This window comes from Brassica napus, chromosome C2 (genome assembly GCF_020379485.1).
Source record: "Brassica napus cultivar Da-Ae chromosome C2, Da-Ae, whole genome shotgun sequence".
Taxonomy (NCBI): Eukaryota; Viridiplantae; Streptophyta; class Magnoliopsida; order Brassicales; family Brassicaceae; genus Brassica; species Brassica napus.
The window spans coordinates 32,465,344-32,481,900 of NC_063445.1; the positions used below are offsets into that span (position 1 = coordinate 32,465,344).

Sequence of the window (16,557 nt, forward strand, 5' to 3'; positions counted from 1 at the left end):
CAGTGTTGGATTCAGAAAAGCTATGCCGATAAGTTTGTATTCCCCTCACGTAGAACACAAGCTATGCATACATTGTTCAAACCCTTATAAACAAGCATGTTAAAGACCAATATTCATGTAGCTAAATCATTTACTTTCAGAACCTACAAGACAACTTGACTAGAGAGTTTCAAAGACTGAACTGTAATTTTGACATGAGGTACATTGATGCAGCCTGAACGAGAGAAGGAATATGATTCCGAGTACAAGGAAGAAGATGATGTGACGATGAGGCCCAAAAATTCAGATAATTGTAAGTAAAAAGTTTGTGTCTTGATAGATGGTCAGTGGAGAATGATTTGCTTTTAAAATCGGACGGAACAGATTCTTTGTTGATCAGAATATATCTTATCGTTGTATCGATTCCTTTTGTTCATGTTGATAACAGAACAATACCAAAAGTAGGCCGCACCATATAAACCAAGTACAGCAAACCGAACCAGAACTTGAAAAACGAATCCGAAAAACAATCGATGTACATAAATATCCATGCAGTTCATATATTTCTAAAACCAAAAAAAAAAATCAAAATCAAACCAGAACCAAATAGAGAACCGAATAGGTACATAAAATCTATAATATAATTTATATACCTAAGAATATTATCTATATTTAGTTGTAAAACTACATAATATTCTAAAATGCTATGTATAAATCAGAATACTCAAAAAAAAGATTGCCTGAATAATTTATATCCAAACTAGTTAAAATAAATATGAACTATCCAAAAGAATATACTTATCCGAATAATTTCAATCTGAAATATTTATATTTATCTGAATTATCTAATATTTGATCTAAAAATTTGATTTTATTCGAATTATTCAAAATTATCCGAAAACCATAATCAAATCGAATTGGACAAAAATTTTATCGGATATTAGCCGATTTCTAACGTAGTTACTCAAATAGAACCGAAAACCAAAATAACCAAACTGAATTTCATAAATAAATTATCGGTTACTATATATTTAAAACCAAAAAAAAATCAAGAAAAATGAATCAAAACCAAACCGAAAACTGAGTATGTCTAACCCGAAAAATGTGTTTTTATTACTCATAATGACTAAAATATCCTCAGGGGAAAATCAGTAATTAAATTGCCAGAACCCCTGTTGGGAACTACGCTAGGCGTGAGTCGGGCGCTCGGTCCGGGCCTAGCGAGTTGCAAGAAAATCGGGGAGTACGCGGAGTGTACGCGGGACCTAGTTTTTAACATAATTTAATATATTTTTAATATGTTTAGATAACAAAAATTATAATAAAAGTTTTAATACATGCTTTTATAAATATTACAAAAGAACATACGTTTTTCCTCTCGTACACATCTGATTCAAGCACCACAAAAAAGAATTTCAATTCATGGGATAAACAAAAAAAAAAAAATCCCCAAATGTATATGAACGTGAGTTAGTTTTGGGACAAACAAATATTAAACTAAGTTTTTTTATGGGCTCAGCATCCACTTTTGGATTTAGTGGGCAATTGTCAATTGTTAATAATCAAAATTTTTAATGTCGAGTTCATGACCGAGTTAAACTACGCGGCCGCGTTTCCCATTTTACGCGGACAACGCGGACTTCTACGGCCAACCGATTTTAGTCACCGATTTGCACCTCCTCCCCGCGGCCAAGCTCCTAGTCGCGTTTTCGAACAGGGGCCAGAACCAACCCTCCTCTTGTCCCAAAAAAAAAAAAAAACTCAAGAACAAACTTTGTTCGAATCCTCCTTGTTCTTTCTACCCAGACACTTTCTGTCTTCTTCTTACAGTATCTCCCTGTCTGTCTGCAACACTCTTATATATAAAATCTTCATCTGATTCCGGTTAGTTTTCGTTTATTGGTTAAGCAATCAGGAGATTGATTCAATCCCGATTCGATGTAGCTGCTGAATTGTATTCCCAATTGAGTTTTGAGCAATCTTTATGTGTTGGCGTTTGATATTTAGATTAAATTTTGAGAATTTATGCTGATTTTGTCTACTTGGAATCGTTGCACTTATCTCTTTTGTTGTGTATTGAATATGTAAACGGAATCTTGTTTGTATTTTTGGTCAGGAAATTGTCAGTTTAAATGGTTAAGAAGCAAGGAGAAATGAGTGAGTGTGGTGTTGCTTCTGCTCTCAATGGTGCTCAAGAGAAAGGAAGGAAGAAGAAGAGAAAGTTAGCTGACCCTCATGCTGATTCCTTGACTGAGTTCCCTAGATATGAGTTAGATCCATTGAACTTTCAAAACCCTCTGTCTGAAAATGAAGAGTCTGAATCCTTAGGATGAAAGGATGATCCGTTTGCCTGTTATCTCGAACAACTGTTATCATCGAGTCTGCTCACGCTCTTCCGCAGCGCAATGAATCAGATTGTGGAATGTGGGTACAGTGACGATGCTGTTCTCAAAGCCATTTCAGGAAGTAGGCTCTACTGCGGAGGAAATGATCTTGTCTCCAACATTTTCAATGATACATTGAGTTTTTTAAAGAGTGGTAAAAAGGTATCTGGTTTGAGAGACTATTTGTTTGAGGATCTGCAACAGCTTGTTGCGTATACGTTGGTAGAGAAGATAAGCCTCATTATGGAAGTTAGGCGGTCGCTTTCGACGGTCGAAGCAATGTGGAGGCTTTTGATGTGTGACTAGAATGTTGTGCAAGCGTTTGAAGTGGAAGGGGAAGAGTGAAATCCTCCAAAGTCCAGTGACTCAGATAACCCCAAGCCGGTAATGTCCAATGGTCAATGCAATCAGAGTGAAGTTCCCGAATCTAATTAAAGAGAAAGAAGAGGCAGAGGAGTTGAGAAAATAGAAGCAGTTACTGGAAGAAAACAATATGAAAAAGCGGTCCCAAATGGAGTTTGCCTTGAATAACATGACTAGGCAAGTTGAAAAAGCGAACAATGCAGTTCGCAGGCTGGAACTGGAACATTCTCTGTTAAAGAAAGAGAGGGAAGCTGCTAGTATAAGAGCTGCCGAGTCTGCTGAGAGCTGTATAAAAGCCAAGGAGAGAGTGAAAAGAGCGTTGAAGAGTACTCAGTCGTGGGATTGGCAAAAGGTTTTGTTGCAGGAAGAGCTCAAGAGTCAAAGGGACAAAGTGGCAGAGCTGCAGCAAGAAGTTGTCAAGGCCAAGAATCGCCATAACCAAATTGAGGTTAGCTCCTTTTGTAGAGAAAAAAAGTCTTCGGAGCTGTATTTTATTGTATGATTACTGATCATGTCCTTTCCTCTACAATTCTTTTTTACAGGTAACCATTTCATTCTTTTGCCCAATACATACATATTCATTGTTTTATCTAGGCATGGGAATTTCAGGTATTTTAGGTTTCGGGTAGGGGCTAGAGCCTAGATGATCCATTTACTACCTGACCTATTTTCAGTTCGGGTTTGGTTCGGATAGTAAAACTAAAAACCGGAAAATACCCTAAAAATTTGGTTTTGATTTGGTTCGAGTTCCGGTTGGTTATTTCAGGTAACTCAAGTAAAATATTGGGTATTTTGGGTAAAATATCGAATAATAAGAGGATGATTCGGATAAAAACCTCGGATATCTCGGATTACTTTGGATAAAATTATCCAAAAGATACTTTATAATAATTTAGTTTCTTTTTGATACTTTTAATAGATTTTTAAATTATAAATATATATTTAGTTATGTTATATATATAACTAATATTTTTATTTATTTGGGTCGTTTGGTTTCGGTTTGATTTGATTATTTCGGATATAGAAATATAGGAACAATTTGAGTCTTTGGTTCGGTTTTTTTTTTTTGCCAAAGGCCTAGTTTTATCAGTGGAAGTAGGAGGAAAAAATATGTTTACAGGGAGAGTCTATTCTATGCCGTTATTGTCCATAGTCGTAGATCAAGATATAACTAATGAAACTGAGTTGCAGGCTACTTGGAAACAAGAGAAGGCAGCAAAAGAGAAACTTGTTGCTCAAGCTGCATTACAGGAAGAGAGATAGAAGCAGGAAGAACTTGGAAAAGCAGAGGAAGAGCGAATCAAAACAAAAGCAGAGAACGATGTGAAGTACTACACTGAGAACATCAAAAGACTCGAGAGCGAAATCTCAAAGCTGAAACTCAAGTCAAACGGTTTGAAGATAGCTGCATTGAAGAAAGGCATGGATGGAAGCAATGACGGTAACAAGAGTGGAATGACTCATGCCACAACTACATTCACAAAAACAAACCAGATGGCAGCAGCAGCAAATGCGTGGGCGAATAGTGCGAAGATCAAACGGGAGAGGGAATGTGTGATGTGTTTGTCTGAAGAGATGAGTGTGATTTTCTTGCCATGTGCACATCAGGTTCTTTGCTCTAAATGCAATCAGCTTCATGAGAAGGAAGCCATGGATGATTGTCCATCTTGTCGGGCCAAAATACAAAGGAGGATCCAGGCTCGTTTTGCTCGTGGGTAAAAGTTTTTTCTAAGCTCAGGTTTCAAATCAATATGGCAATGAATGTTTTGCTTTTGTTGTTTTGTTTCTTTGGACTGCTCTGATTACATCAATGGCATCTACAATACACATCATGTAAAGAATGATTTCACATTTACTCATTTTTATATGTCCCTCAATAATAAATGGAAGAAGCTCTTCCGACTTTCTCTATCTCCATTTCCATCAACAATGTTGATACACTAGCCATGTTGTTTGCATGTCAGAAGCGACCTGCAACCAAAAAATGTTATTCGTGTCAACTAGTTAGACCTTCAGTTGTGCGACAACAAAATGAACAATGATCTAAAACCAAAGGAGAATATCCTTAAACAAGTGAATTTGCTTGAGTTTAGGTTGAATTCTCGGACACTTTCAACTTTTTTTTTTTCACTCTTTAAAAGTAATATCTGAAACCAAACCATTACAACCATACACATACATCAGTACTACATAGCATATCATTAGAACATACATACCCTTTTAAAAATAGTTGGAGAAGAATATATTTGTTGTGAGAGATAATAATTTATTGTATATGTATGTTAGAAAGTGATAAGGAGACAGAGAGGAAGAGTTTGGTCGTAAGAGGAGAAGAAGAGTTGATCTTATTCAGATTATTCAAATAACCAATTACAGCCTCTCTATTTATAGATGTCTATGTCGGTAACATTTAAAGATAAAGACAAGGACAAAGTGACATATGTACTGATGATAAAGCAGAAACAATGAGAGGATGCTTAGTGTCATCATAGGTGGATGATCACATTTGTAACACTCCCCCTTGATCATCCATCTTGTATTACGTAGTGCCTCGTTAAAAACCTAGTCATGGAAAAACCCGTTGGGACAAAAACCATGACAAGGGAAAAAGAGTACACTGCCGTAATCTCCCCCTGAAAATAATGGACATAGCTTTTTCTTCACAGGTCACGCAAATGACGCATTCCGATACAGTAGGCGTGTTTTCGGAATGTTGTAGTCGAAAGAGCTTTGGTGAACAAGTCAGCTGGATTGTTGCATGATCGTACATATTCGATGTCCACTTCTTTATTTTTCTTGAGCTCTCTTATGTACGAGAAAAATCTTGGGGAGATGTGCTTTGTTCTATCACTCTTAATGTAGCCTTCCTTGAGTTGAGCAACACAAGCTGAATTATCTTCAAATATTTTCGTCGTCTCTTTCTCGTTGACCGGTCCGCTTGATTCTTGTATGTGGTGACTCATTGACCGAAGCCACACACATTCTCGACAAGCTTCGTGAAGCGCAATAGTTTCTGCATAATTTGAAGATGTCGCAACCAGAGTTTGTTTCTGGGACCGCCAAGAAATCGCGGTTCCACCAATTGTAAAAACATAACCGGTTTGCGATCGAGCCTTATGAGGATCTGATAGGTATCCTGCATCTGCAAAACCAACCATACCAAACTCGGGTTTTCTAAAATACATTAACCCTAAATCAATTGTACCTTGGAGGTAACGGAATACATGCTTTATTCCGTCCCAGTGCCTGCGAGTAGGAGCAGAACTATATCTTGCCAAGAGGCTAGTAGCAAAGGCAATATCGGGTCTGGTACAGTTTGCAAGATACAAAAGCCCACCGATAGCACTCATATAAGGTACTTCAGGACCTAATATCTTCTCGCTATCTTCGCAGGGCCTAAAAGGATCACTCTCAACATTGAGAGATCTACCAATCATTGGAGTTCTCAAAGGAGTCGCTTTGTCCTTACGAAAGCGTTTTAATATCCTTTTCGTATAGTTTGATTGATGCACAAATATTCCTTCTCGGAGATGCTCTATCTGGAGCCCAAGACAAAACTTTGTCTTGCCAAGATCTTTCATTTCGAACTCCTCTTTCATATGAGTTCGAGCATCATCAACCTCCTTTTGAGTTCCAATTATGTTCAGGTCATCTACATATACAACAATGATCACAAAGCCAGATGACGATTTCTTTATAAAAACGCATGGACATATCGCATTATTCACATATCCTTTACTCAAAAGATATTCACTTAAGCGATTGTACCACATGCGTCCGGATTGCTTTAATCCGTAAAGTGATCGCTGTAACTTGACTGAACAAATCTCCCTGGATTTTTCTTTCAATGCTTCAGGCATTTTCAATCCCTCAGGGAGTCTCATATATATATCGTTATCCAACGATTCATATAAATATGCAGTCACAACGTCCATGGGATGCATCTCAAGATTTTTAGACGCCGTTAGGCTCATCAAAAATCTAAACGTAATTGCATCCATTACCGGGGAATACGTTTCCTCAAAATCAATTCCCGGTCTCTGAGAAAAACCTTGGGCAACTAATCGGGCTTTATATCATGTTACTTCATTTTTCTCATTTACTTTTCTCACGAATACCCACTTATACCCAACAAGATTTACGTTCTCAGGCGTTATGACTATAGGTCCAAAGACATTTCTTTTATTTAGGGAGAGTAATTCAATTTGAATGGCCTTCTTCCACTCCTCCCAATCATGTCTTTTCTGACATTCCAAAATGGACTTTGGATCGGGATCATCATTTTCATGATCGATTTCTTTGGACACAGAAAAGGAGAATATTCCACCAACATCTTTTATCTTATTTCTGATCCATAACTTTTCATCTCGGGCGTAGTTGATGGAAATCTCATACTTTCCTGTTCCCTTCTCGTCATCTGGATCATCTTTATCTATGTCTTCTTTCAGACATTTTTCAGTATCAGGTTCTTCTGGAACTTTTCTATTTATGTCTTCTTTCAGACATCTTTCAATATCAAGTTCTTCTAGAACCTTACTTTGTTCATCCAATTTCTTTTTCTTTCGGGGATTATTATCTTTAGAACCCGCTGGCCTTCCCCTCTTTAACTGAACCCTAGGTTCATTCATTTTATTTCCATCAGTTTGTTCTTTAGGAACATCAACTTTTGATGGAACATTTTCAGCGGGTATACATGACTTCGTCACCCTTCTTGTATCTGTGAACGCATCTGGTAACTGGTTTGCCAAATTATGCAAATGCACAATTTTCTGAACTTCCAGTTCTCTTTGATTCGTAGGGGGATCAAGGTGTAACAACGACGGTGTACACCATGTAATCTCTTGAGGAATTTTACCAATTCCTCCCCCTAACGCCGGAAATTCATCCTCATTAAAATGGCAATCGGCAAACCTTGCCGTAAACATATCACCAGTTACTGGTTCCAGATATTTTTATTATACTTGGTGACGTATAACCCACATATATTCTCAATCTCCTTTGTGGACCCATTTTTGTTCTTTGTGGCCCGAGCTATCGGAACATAGACCGCACACCCAAAGACACGGAGATGGGATACATCTGGCTCTTGCCCAGATGCCAATTGTAATGGGGAGTACCTATGATATGCACTCGGTCTTAACCGAACCAGTGCAGCCGCATGCAATATAGCATGTCCCCATACAGAAATTGGGAGCTTCGTTCTCAAGACTAACGGTCTTGCAATCAACTGCAACCGTTTTATCAATGACTCGGCCATGCCATTTTGTGTATGCACATGGGGAACTGGATGCTCCACATCAATCCCCATTGACATACAATAATCATCAAAGGCTTGTGATGTAAATTCACCAGCATTATCAAGCCTTACTTTCTTAATGGCATACTCTGAGAACTGCGTTCTCAGCTTTATTATCTGGGCAATGAATTTTGCGAAAGCCGTATTTCGTGTCGTCAAAAGAGACACACTTGACCATCTACTAGATGCGTCAATCAATACCATGAAATACTTAAATGGCCCGCACGGTGGGTGGATCGGCCCACATTTACACCATGTATCCTTTCTAAAAACATTGGTGATTCATTGCCTACTTTTGCTGGTGATGGCCGAGTTATAAGTTTCCCTTGAGAACATGCATTGCATGTAAATTCGCCCGTTTGCAAAATTTTTCCGTTTTTCAACGGATGGCCATTCGAATTTTGCACTATCTTTCTCATCATGACTGAACCAGGATGTCCTAGCCTCTCATGCCAAATCTTAAATGTATCAGTAAACTTCATGTTTACCACGGCATAGGATTCAGTCATGGTTGTTTTCGTACAATATAGTCCAGAGGATAACATTCTTAACTCTTCCAATATATGTTTCCTCTCGGACTTAATGCAAAGAAATTCAATGCCATCTTTACTCATAGTCTCAATATGATATCCATTTCTTCGGATATCCTTAAAACTTAACAAGTTTCTATGAGACTCGGAGGAATACAATGCATCACTTATTTCAAATATTGTTCCCCCTGGCATTGAAAATTTCGCTCTTCCAGAGCCCATAATAATCTTTGCATTACCAGATATTGTACTTACGCTTCCAGCGTAATCTTTTATTTTGAGACTGGAGAAATATTTCTTATCTTTAATTATCGTGTGCGTTGACGCACTATCTGCCAAACACATATCTCCATCCATAGTCTCAAAGTTTGGCATTTTCTGAATATAAAATATTCATAAAACATATTATTAAACATCAAACATGACAAACATAACATATATCTTACAACAAAAGATATAGATACTATAATACAGTCTATTTATATCACATCGATCTACATTACTCATCGATACTCTCTGGCTCAACCAGAAAGTCTGATACGTCGAGATGAGTATCATCGTTCAAACCATAAAAGGATGGCTCAGGTTCATCAGAGATGAAGTTTGTTTCACCTCTTCCTTTCTCTTTTCCCTTTTGGGATTCTCTATACAGATCGGCTAAATGTTTTGGCGTACGACAGTTTCGTACCCAATGACCTTTCATGCCGCATCTGTAGCAAACCTTTCTTGTTTGCCTTTTATCATCCTGGCCCTTTTCATTCCTTTCATTTTCGTGGAAGTCTTTATTATTTCTTTCATCATAGGGATGAAATCTTCTTCCTCGTCCTCTTCCACGACCATGATAACGGTTTCCACCACGTCCACGACCTCGTCCTCTTCTATTATCATAACTGGATGATGCAACATTCGCTTCAGGGAATGGAGCAGATCCAGTGGGACGAGCTTGATGGTTTAAAGTCACGAGTTGATTATTCTGCTCCGCTACAAGGAGGACTTGCATCAACTCCGAGTAACGGGTATATCCATTCACCCGGTACTGCTGCTGCAGGATTACATTTTCAGGATGGAACGTGGAGAGAGTTTTCTCGATCATATCATAATCACTTATTTTCTCTCCGCATAACATCATCCTCGAAGTAATTCCGAACATCGCGGAATTAAACTCACTAACACTTTTGTAATCCTGGAAACGGAGATGGATCCACTCGTGTTTAGCTTTCGGTAAGATCACATATTTATGGTGATCGAACCTCTCTTTTAAAGATTTCCAGAGGTCACAAGGATCCTCTTTCGTAATATATTCATCCTTTAAACCATCATGGATGTGGTGTCGTAAAAATATCATGGCTTTAGCCTTTTTCTCATCCGACACCGTTTTCGAACTATCAATGGTTTCCAAAAGCCCGTTTCCTCTCAGGTGCATCTTTGCACCCACTGCCCAGGTCATATAATTATTTCCCGTAATATCCAGGGCATTAATTTCGAGCTTTGTCAAATTCGACATGATAACTGTATTCATAGAATAATATTATAAATATAGTAAATACGGGAATCTAAATGCATAATTTAAATGCAAAAATTAAAAGCATAAATTTAAATTGCATAAATTTAAATTGCAGGAATTTAAATAGCATAAATAAAATCGGGAGGCTCAGCCTACCACATGGTCCGAGGAGTCATAGACTACCATATGGATTATTTTTCAAAGTCCGAGGAGACATGGTCTACCATTTTGACTTTTACTTATTTCAAGGTCCGAGGAGACTTAGTCTACCATTTTTGACCTTTTATTTTTATTCACGGAGGCAAAGCCTACCACGTGTTTCTCTGATCGTGAAGGCATAGCCTACCATAACGATCAGTCGGGGAAGACAGCGCCTATCATCCCGAAAAATAAACGGAGAAGGTCCAGCCTTTCACTCCGAAATAATAATAAAATTTAAATAAATTAAGTATATTGAAATACATAAATTTAAACATTACCTCGGCTGGTTTAAGAACTTTCGGATTGATAAGCTTCAGTTGGTCAGGGCCTCGTGCTGATAACGTGTTGTGAGAGATAATAATTTATTGTATATGTATGTTAGAAAGTGATAAAGAGACAGAGAGGAAGAGTTTGGTCGTAAGAGGAGAAGAAGAGTTGATCTTATTCAGATTATTCAAATAACCAAGTACAGCCTCTCTATTTATAGATGTCTATGTCGGTAACATTTAAAGATAAAGGCAAAGACAAAGTGACATATGTACTGATGATAAAGCAGAAACAATGAGAAGATGCTTAGTGTCCTCATACGTGATCACATTTGTAACAATATTTTTATTCTTGGTCACAACAATATACTTCTTTTTTTTAAAATGTTAAATTAATTCAAAACCAAAATACTTCTTTTTACAACATGATATTCTCTATCAAACTATCAAATCAAATCTAAAAAAAATTGTCACCGAAATTGTTAAACTTGACGAGTTGCAAACCACAACCTGAGGCCGCCTTAATACTTCACCTGCCCTTGCTCACACAGAGTAGTTAGCCTGTTCCGAATTGTCTTGTCAACAAAAAGAGCTAATCGTGCCCACGGCATTGCTTTCTCCCCATGCCTCTTGTTATTTCGTTCCCGCCAAAGATGATATATAGTCGCTTGGATGCTATAGCCAAGCAAGAAAGGTTGCAGACTATTATACTCCCTGAGATGCAGATGCAGGAACACATACATTAGTGAATGCCATAAACTTGAAGAGTATCCACATTCAAAAAACAAGTGATTGCGTGTTTCCTGAGGATTACCATGAGGATGACCACACAGAACACAATCCACTCTCTGTCATGTTTGCCAACTTTCAATGCGATCACCGGTAGAAAGCCTATTCTTCATTGATAGCCAAGTGAGAAAAGTATATTTAGGTGGTCTATGTGAAAATCATATGTCCTTCGCCCACTCTAGCTGCTCATTCTCTTGCCTCAGTAATATCCAACAGACAGCCAAGAGGTGACCATGAATCATACCAGAATGACGTCAGTAACCCATTACTGACATCCATCTTATGATGAAGCTTTGCAAGTGCTCGATATTTAAGGATTTTCTTCCAATCCAGGATCCCTTACTTGAATTTTCATTCACTGACCAGAAGGAATTATTATCCATTACCATTCTCTTCATCCATCTCGTCCATAGTGATTCCTTCCCCGAAATTAATTGCCAAATAAGCTTGAGACAGCTAACCTTGTTAGCTTCTGAATAAGCTTGGTCACAACAATATACACAAAAGCATTTTCTACCTTCAAAGCCTTATTTGATGTCTCACTTGTGTTTACATCATTTATCATCTTCTTCTTTTACATATTAACTTACAGAGACCATATATGTGTACGTGTAGATTGCTCAGTAGTAGAAATGTCTCCTTCGAACCCTCTTGTTGCTCATGATAGGCGCCTCACCGCTCCCCGGAAATTCCCATTTCACAAGATCTCCGTCCCACGACGAACTTTTAATAGTGGGGTAATGTGGATGCCAAGTACAGTCTCTTATAGGTGAGCTATGGTGCTTTAGCACTACCACTTTATCTCCACTTACCTAAGATCAGATTAATAGATTCCAAGATTGGTCAAAAAGAAGAAAAAAATAAATAAACCATGAAGTGTTGCATCTTTTCATGTGATTGTGTCTCTTAAATGTGTGTTATGAGGATGATAAAGCCATTACCAAGTCATATATGTAGACAGAACTGTCGTTGGATCCAGTACTGTAAAAAGAAATAACAAAAGAATTTGAGAAGTGTGTAAAGAAGGTTCTTCTATGTCAAGCTTGGAACGTTATGGAGCTTGAGAAGACTGACCTATGCAACGGAGAGAAGTAGCAACGGATTAGAGTACGCAAGACTGATTGACCTTTATAAGTGGACACTGACTGATCAAAAGGGTGCTTTAGATTTATGGACTCAGGAGGGTATTCCATGCATCTGTAATCCCATTCATAGTTTCTCTGCACCTAATGCCTTGTATAAAGAAAAACAGAACATTTCAAACTCTTCATTCATATGATAAACAAGATGCAGCCAATAATGTGTTGTTACTTTGCATGGGGTGGGGTTGCGGACATTTTTCTGATATCCCATAACTTGATGGTTTGGTCTTTGCCATTTGATATGAAATAGCGTCCATCTCCACGGGTATCAATAAAGGTTACACCTTCGAGGTGTCCCACCAGAACACCAGCTGCCTTATCTCTCCCAATGAAACAACGCCTATCCCACACCTATTCGATGTAATGAATTTTTGAACAAGATCATGTTACAACTTTGTTTATAAAAAGGCTACATAAGTATTCCTACTTTTTCAGAAAAAAAAAAATTACCTTGCAGAGATTATCATCACCTCCTGATAAAATCAGGTTTCAACTTTCATCCGCAAAACACACAGTGTTTACATCAGACTGCATCAATAGATGTGACTTATTAACTAACTTGGTCTGTGTATAAAAGAATGGATGAAGAGTGTTACAGAACAAAACAAGAAATGGTTTTTACAGTGTGTGCAACAGTCAGGAGTGAACCTCGATTTGCTTCAAGATCATAAACATAAATGGAATCATCACTGCTCCCAGCAACAAGCTCTCGTCCATCGGTTGAAAATTTAACAGAGAACATTCCAAAAGAGTAGCCTCCATCTTCAGCAGTAGAGAAGTCTAATCCATCATGGATCCCGTGCAAAAAGACAAGCATCTCAAACTAATTAAGAAACGGCTGAAAAGGAGAATAAAAAAAAAAAAAAAAACACATCTTATTCTAATATTCTCAGTTCATACCGTGACATTTGCATGAGACTCGGTTGCACCAGAGCCAACATCGACGATGTGAACAATAGGGGACATGTTTGCAAAAACCTGCAAAAAGGGAGTCATTATACCTTTCCAAATTGGAATATAAACAAAACTGCTTTCCCTACTTACAGGGGAGAGAGAAGTATCAGTAACAGTCCAACGCAAACTTTTTGTAAGAATATCTTTATGAACTTTCCAACCTTTCTCTACATTATAAATCCGAATATGGCTTCCCTGAAAGTAAAGAATGAAACATGAACATTTGTAGAAATGAGAGTGGGTTACTAACTACCGGAATGAAGAATTCACCTGAAAGGCAGCAATAAAGAGAGAACCATCAGTTGAAAACTGAGAGACATAAGCTCGGCTGTCCATTTGATCAATAAGCCAAGGAAGGACCTTTTACAGGAAAATATATCTGCTAAGCATATGGCAACAATCAGCAGCGGAGAACCTTCCACCTCTTCCAGAGAAATTACTTTCTCGACCAGCCAACATCCTCACGGTGGTAACTCATGTCTCCCAGGGACTTGACCCTTGATGAGGACTAGACTTCAATTTAGTGACCTGGCTGATCTCATTATCCACTGCCACTACCAACTCCACCAAAGTCCTTTCACGCATCACATAGATCGGACTCAATCTCAAGCCTACTCACTGCGTACCCATTTCATCCGCAGCAGGTAAACCACCATTGACATTCGCGAAAGCAAGTAAATGATCAAGTTTCATCAGTTACACTAAAACTTGATCATCTTTTAACCCAAATCAAATCATGATTACCATACTAACCCTTGATCAATTTATAGGGTGAAACTTTAAATTTATTAAAAAATAATTAAATTTATTTAAAAATAACTAAAAAAAAAGAATAATGCCAATTTCAATGACGATGACGCCGCTAGATAAACACTAAACCCTAAATCTTAAATTCTAGACCTAAAAATTTAATCCTAAACCCTAAACCCCAAACCCAAATTCTAGACCCTAAATCCAAACTGTATACCATAAACCTAAACCATATACTCTAAACCTATATCGAAAAATCAAATCCGGTGGGTTTTTATCGTGAGTTCCTTTAATAGATCCTAAACCCAAATTTTATAGCGTCTAGGTTTAGGGTTTACGGTTTGGGTTTTAAGTCTAAGATTTGGGTTTAGAATAAACGATATTGGTTTAGGGTCTAGGATTTCGTTTAGGGTATATGGTTTGGGTTTAAGGTTTACGGTTTGGATTTAAGGTTTACGGTTTGGGTTTAGGGTCTATGATTTGGGTTTAGAGTATACGGTTTGGGTTTAGGGTCTAGGATTTGGGTTTAGAGTATACGGTTTGGGTTTAAGATTTACGGTTTAAGGTTGAGAATTTAATATTTCGGGTTTACAGTTTAGCTTGCGGCATCAACGTTGTTAAAATTAGCATTATTGTTTTTTTTGGTTATTTTTAAATAAATTTAATTTTTTTAATTAATTATCTATGTGGCATTTTGATTGGTCCTAAAAATAGAGGTGAATTTAAAGATTTACCCTAAGGGGTGAACCTAAATTTTGTTCATTGTACTAGTCTGCTTCAAAAGAAGGTTAGGGGAACGATGGAGTTGGGCATGGGGAGATCCATCCAGAACGGTGTACCTCGGGGTGTGGGTCTGAGAGATATTTTTAGTGTGATTTTTTTTTTTTAAAAGTGAAGGTCTCTCGCTCCACCGGAACCTCCAGACAATGTCAATATCCTTTCTCCTCTTCGAATCCTCAACAACTCTGCCAAGCCCTCTCCTCGTGATTTTATCCAAACCCTTGTTCTGATGCTTGCTTGTCCAATGATGGAGACAAAGCTCAGAGGTGGTGGTGATCCTCTTGTCCTCTGGTGACTTCGCTTGTGGACGTTTATTTCCTGTTGTGTGCAGGTCTTACTGTCGAGGCGCAAACTGGGCTTCTCTCAAATCTTATCTCAACCTTCCTCTTCGGCCTCCTCGTACGGTCCTCCAGGTTCATCTTTGCGTCTCACTCTCAGCTCACCTTTATCTGTTGAATGGGTTGAAATACAAATTGTGTGGATGCCAGTGGATATATAGTCTCTGGTTTTAGTTGATGATGTACTGATGGATAGAGTTTCCTTCAGTTCTACCCTTGTGCCTCTTAGTGGCATCTATGTCGTCCCGGTGCGATCTCTTATGCAGTATGCGGTTTTTTTGTTGTATCTATCTAGATTTTGTTTCTCTTCTTGGTGGCAGTTGGAAGAAAAACTCGCTCGCATATTTCACTTGGTGAATATGGTGATTACGGATATTGATTTCCCGGTTTGTCTCTTGTTTGGAGCAGTTTGTTTTCTCAATATTTCCCAGAGTGAATTGGAAGCTCAAACATTGTTGGTAAGAATCTCCCTCCCAACTAATGCCCTTCTCTGCTTTTGGTGCAGTGATTGAGATCCTTTGGATTACATTAGATGTAAGTATTCAAGAAGTTTATAAAATTGTTATCCAAGAATCTTTATTTAAAGCATCATCAGCAACGCTTTAAAACTCTTTTTTTTTTTTGCTTTAAGCAACGCTTTAAAACTTGGTAATATATAATATATATATATATATATATATATATATATATATAAGTTCATATCTAAGCTATAGCTAGAAACTAGTGGCACCGTTCGAACAAACCGAACCAGATCCCTTTTACACTATCCCTCTCTGAAAGCCAAAAAGTGTGCGTTTTTTAATACATCTATATTGATATTTTGGTGGATTTTGTTCATTGGATTATTGGTCGAGAAGACAAATCGCAAGAACTAGTCCTTTACTTTCTATCTTATTACTTAAGCCTAAACTTATTAAAAGCTGGGCTAGACATGAGGCAAAGAAGATATATTAGAATAGACTAATCCAGCCAGACAATCGGGGAAATAATACGGCTAGTGGAAGGATAGTAGTTACTGGTTATACATTTCCTCGGGGGTGGTCAAATCAAAAAAAAAAAAAAATACTGGAAGAGCTTGCTAGGATGACTTGGTAAGCAAACATCTATTCGAAATTTTACAATTTTAAGTTTAAAAATAGAGAAAATTACAAGAATGTATAAGAAAAGTTGGTTTACTAAAATGTTAAACATCTTTTAAAAATTACTAGAATGTTTTCATACCCATAGTAAATAACTGTAAGGATCTTTGGTTAGTTTTTTTTAATTGAAATTATTTTTAAA

The 16,557-nt window shown here is 37.6% G+C and overlaps 3 protein-coding genes and 1 pseudogene across 3 annotated transcripts; 1 reads left to right on the forward strand and 3 right to left on the reverse strand.

The window, feature by feature from the left end:
• Window positions 1–99: 99 nt before the first annotated feature.
• LOC106398489 lies at window positions 100–4,637 on the forward strand (annotated as a pseudogene).
• A 749-nt stretch (window positions 4,638–5,386) lies between these two features.
• Window positions 5,387–6,163, reverse strand: LOC125582347 (secreted RxLR effector protein 161-like). The gene has a single exon (XM_048749003.1). The coding sequence runs from the start codon at window positions 6,161–6,163 to the stop codon at window positions 5,387–5,389; it is 777 nt and encodes a 258-aa protein (XP_048604960.1).
• A 1,624-nt stretch (window positions 6,164–7,787) lies between these two features.
• On the reverse strand, window positions 7,788–14,657 carry LOC106398490. Its single transcript, XM_048748622.1, has 2 exons — window positions 12,905–14,657; window positions 7,788–12,805 (listed from the first exon to the last, which is right to left on the reverse strand). Exon 2 carries the CDS (start codon window positions 10,069–10,071, stop codon window positions 9,052–9,054), a length of 1,020 nt encoding a protein of 339 aa, XP_048604579.1. The 5' UTR covers window positions 10,072–12,805; window positions 12,905–14,657; the 3' UTR covers window positions 7,788–9,051.
• LOC125575475 (LEC14B protein-like) lies at window positions 11,933–13,744 on the reverse strand. Its single transcript, XM_048749004.1, has 9 exons — window positions 13,679–13,744; window positions 13,499–13,603; window positions 13,355–13,432; window positions 13,103–13,277; window positions 12,905–12,927; window positions 12,624–12,805; window positions 12,387–12,509; window positions 12,254–12,293; window positions 11,933–12,124 (listed from the first exon to the last, which is right to left on the reverse strand). Exons 1-9 carry the CDS (start codon window positions 13,742–13,744, stop codon window positions 11,933–11,935), a joined length of 984 nt encoding a protein of 327 aa, XP_048604961.1.
• Window positions 14,658–16,557: the final 1,900 nt, after the last annotated feature.

Excerpts from the sequence above, each read along its gene's own strand:
- LOC125582347 (XM_048749003.1), bottom strand. The coding sequence starts at position 6,163 with ATGATTGGTAGATCTCTCAATGTTGAGAGTGATCCTTTTAGGCCCTGC.
- LOC106398490 (XM_048748622.1), bottom strand. The coding sequence starts at position 10,071 with ATGAATACAGTTATCATGTCGAATTTGACAAAGCTCGAAATTAATGCC.
- LOC125575475 (XM_048749004.1), bottom strand. The coding sequence starts at position 13,744 with ATGGACAGCCGAGCTTATGTCTCTCAGTTTTCAACTGATGGTTCTCTC. Across the intron at positions 13,278-13,354 it reads AGTCTCATGCAAATGTCACG|TTTGAGATGCTTGTCTTTTT; the intron begins GTATGAACTGAG and ends TTTCTTAATTAG. Across the intron at positions 12,806-12,904 it reads GTGATGATAATCTCTGCAAG|GTGTGGGATAGGCGTTGTTT; the intron begins GTAATTTTTTTT and ends TACATCGAATAG.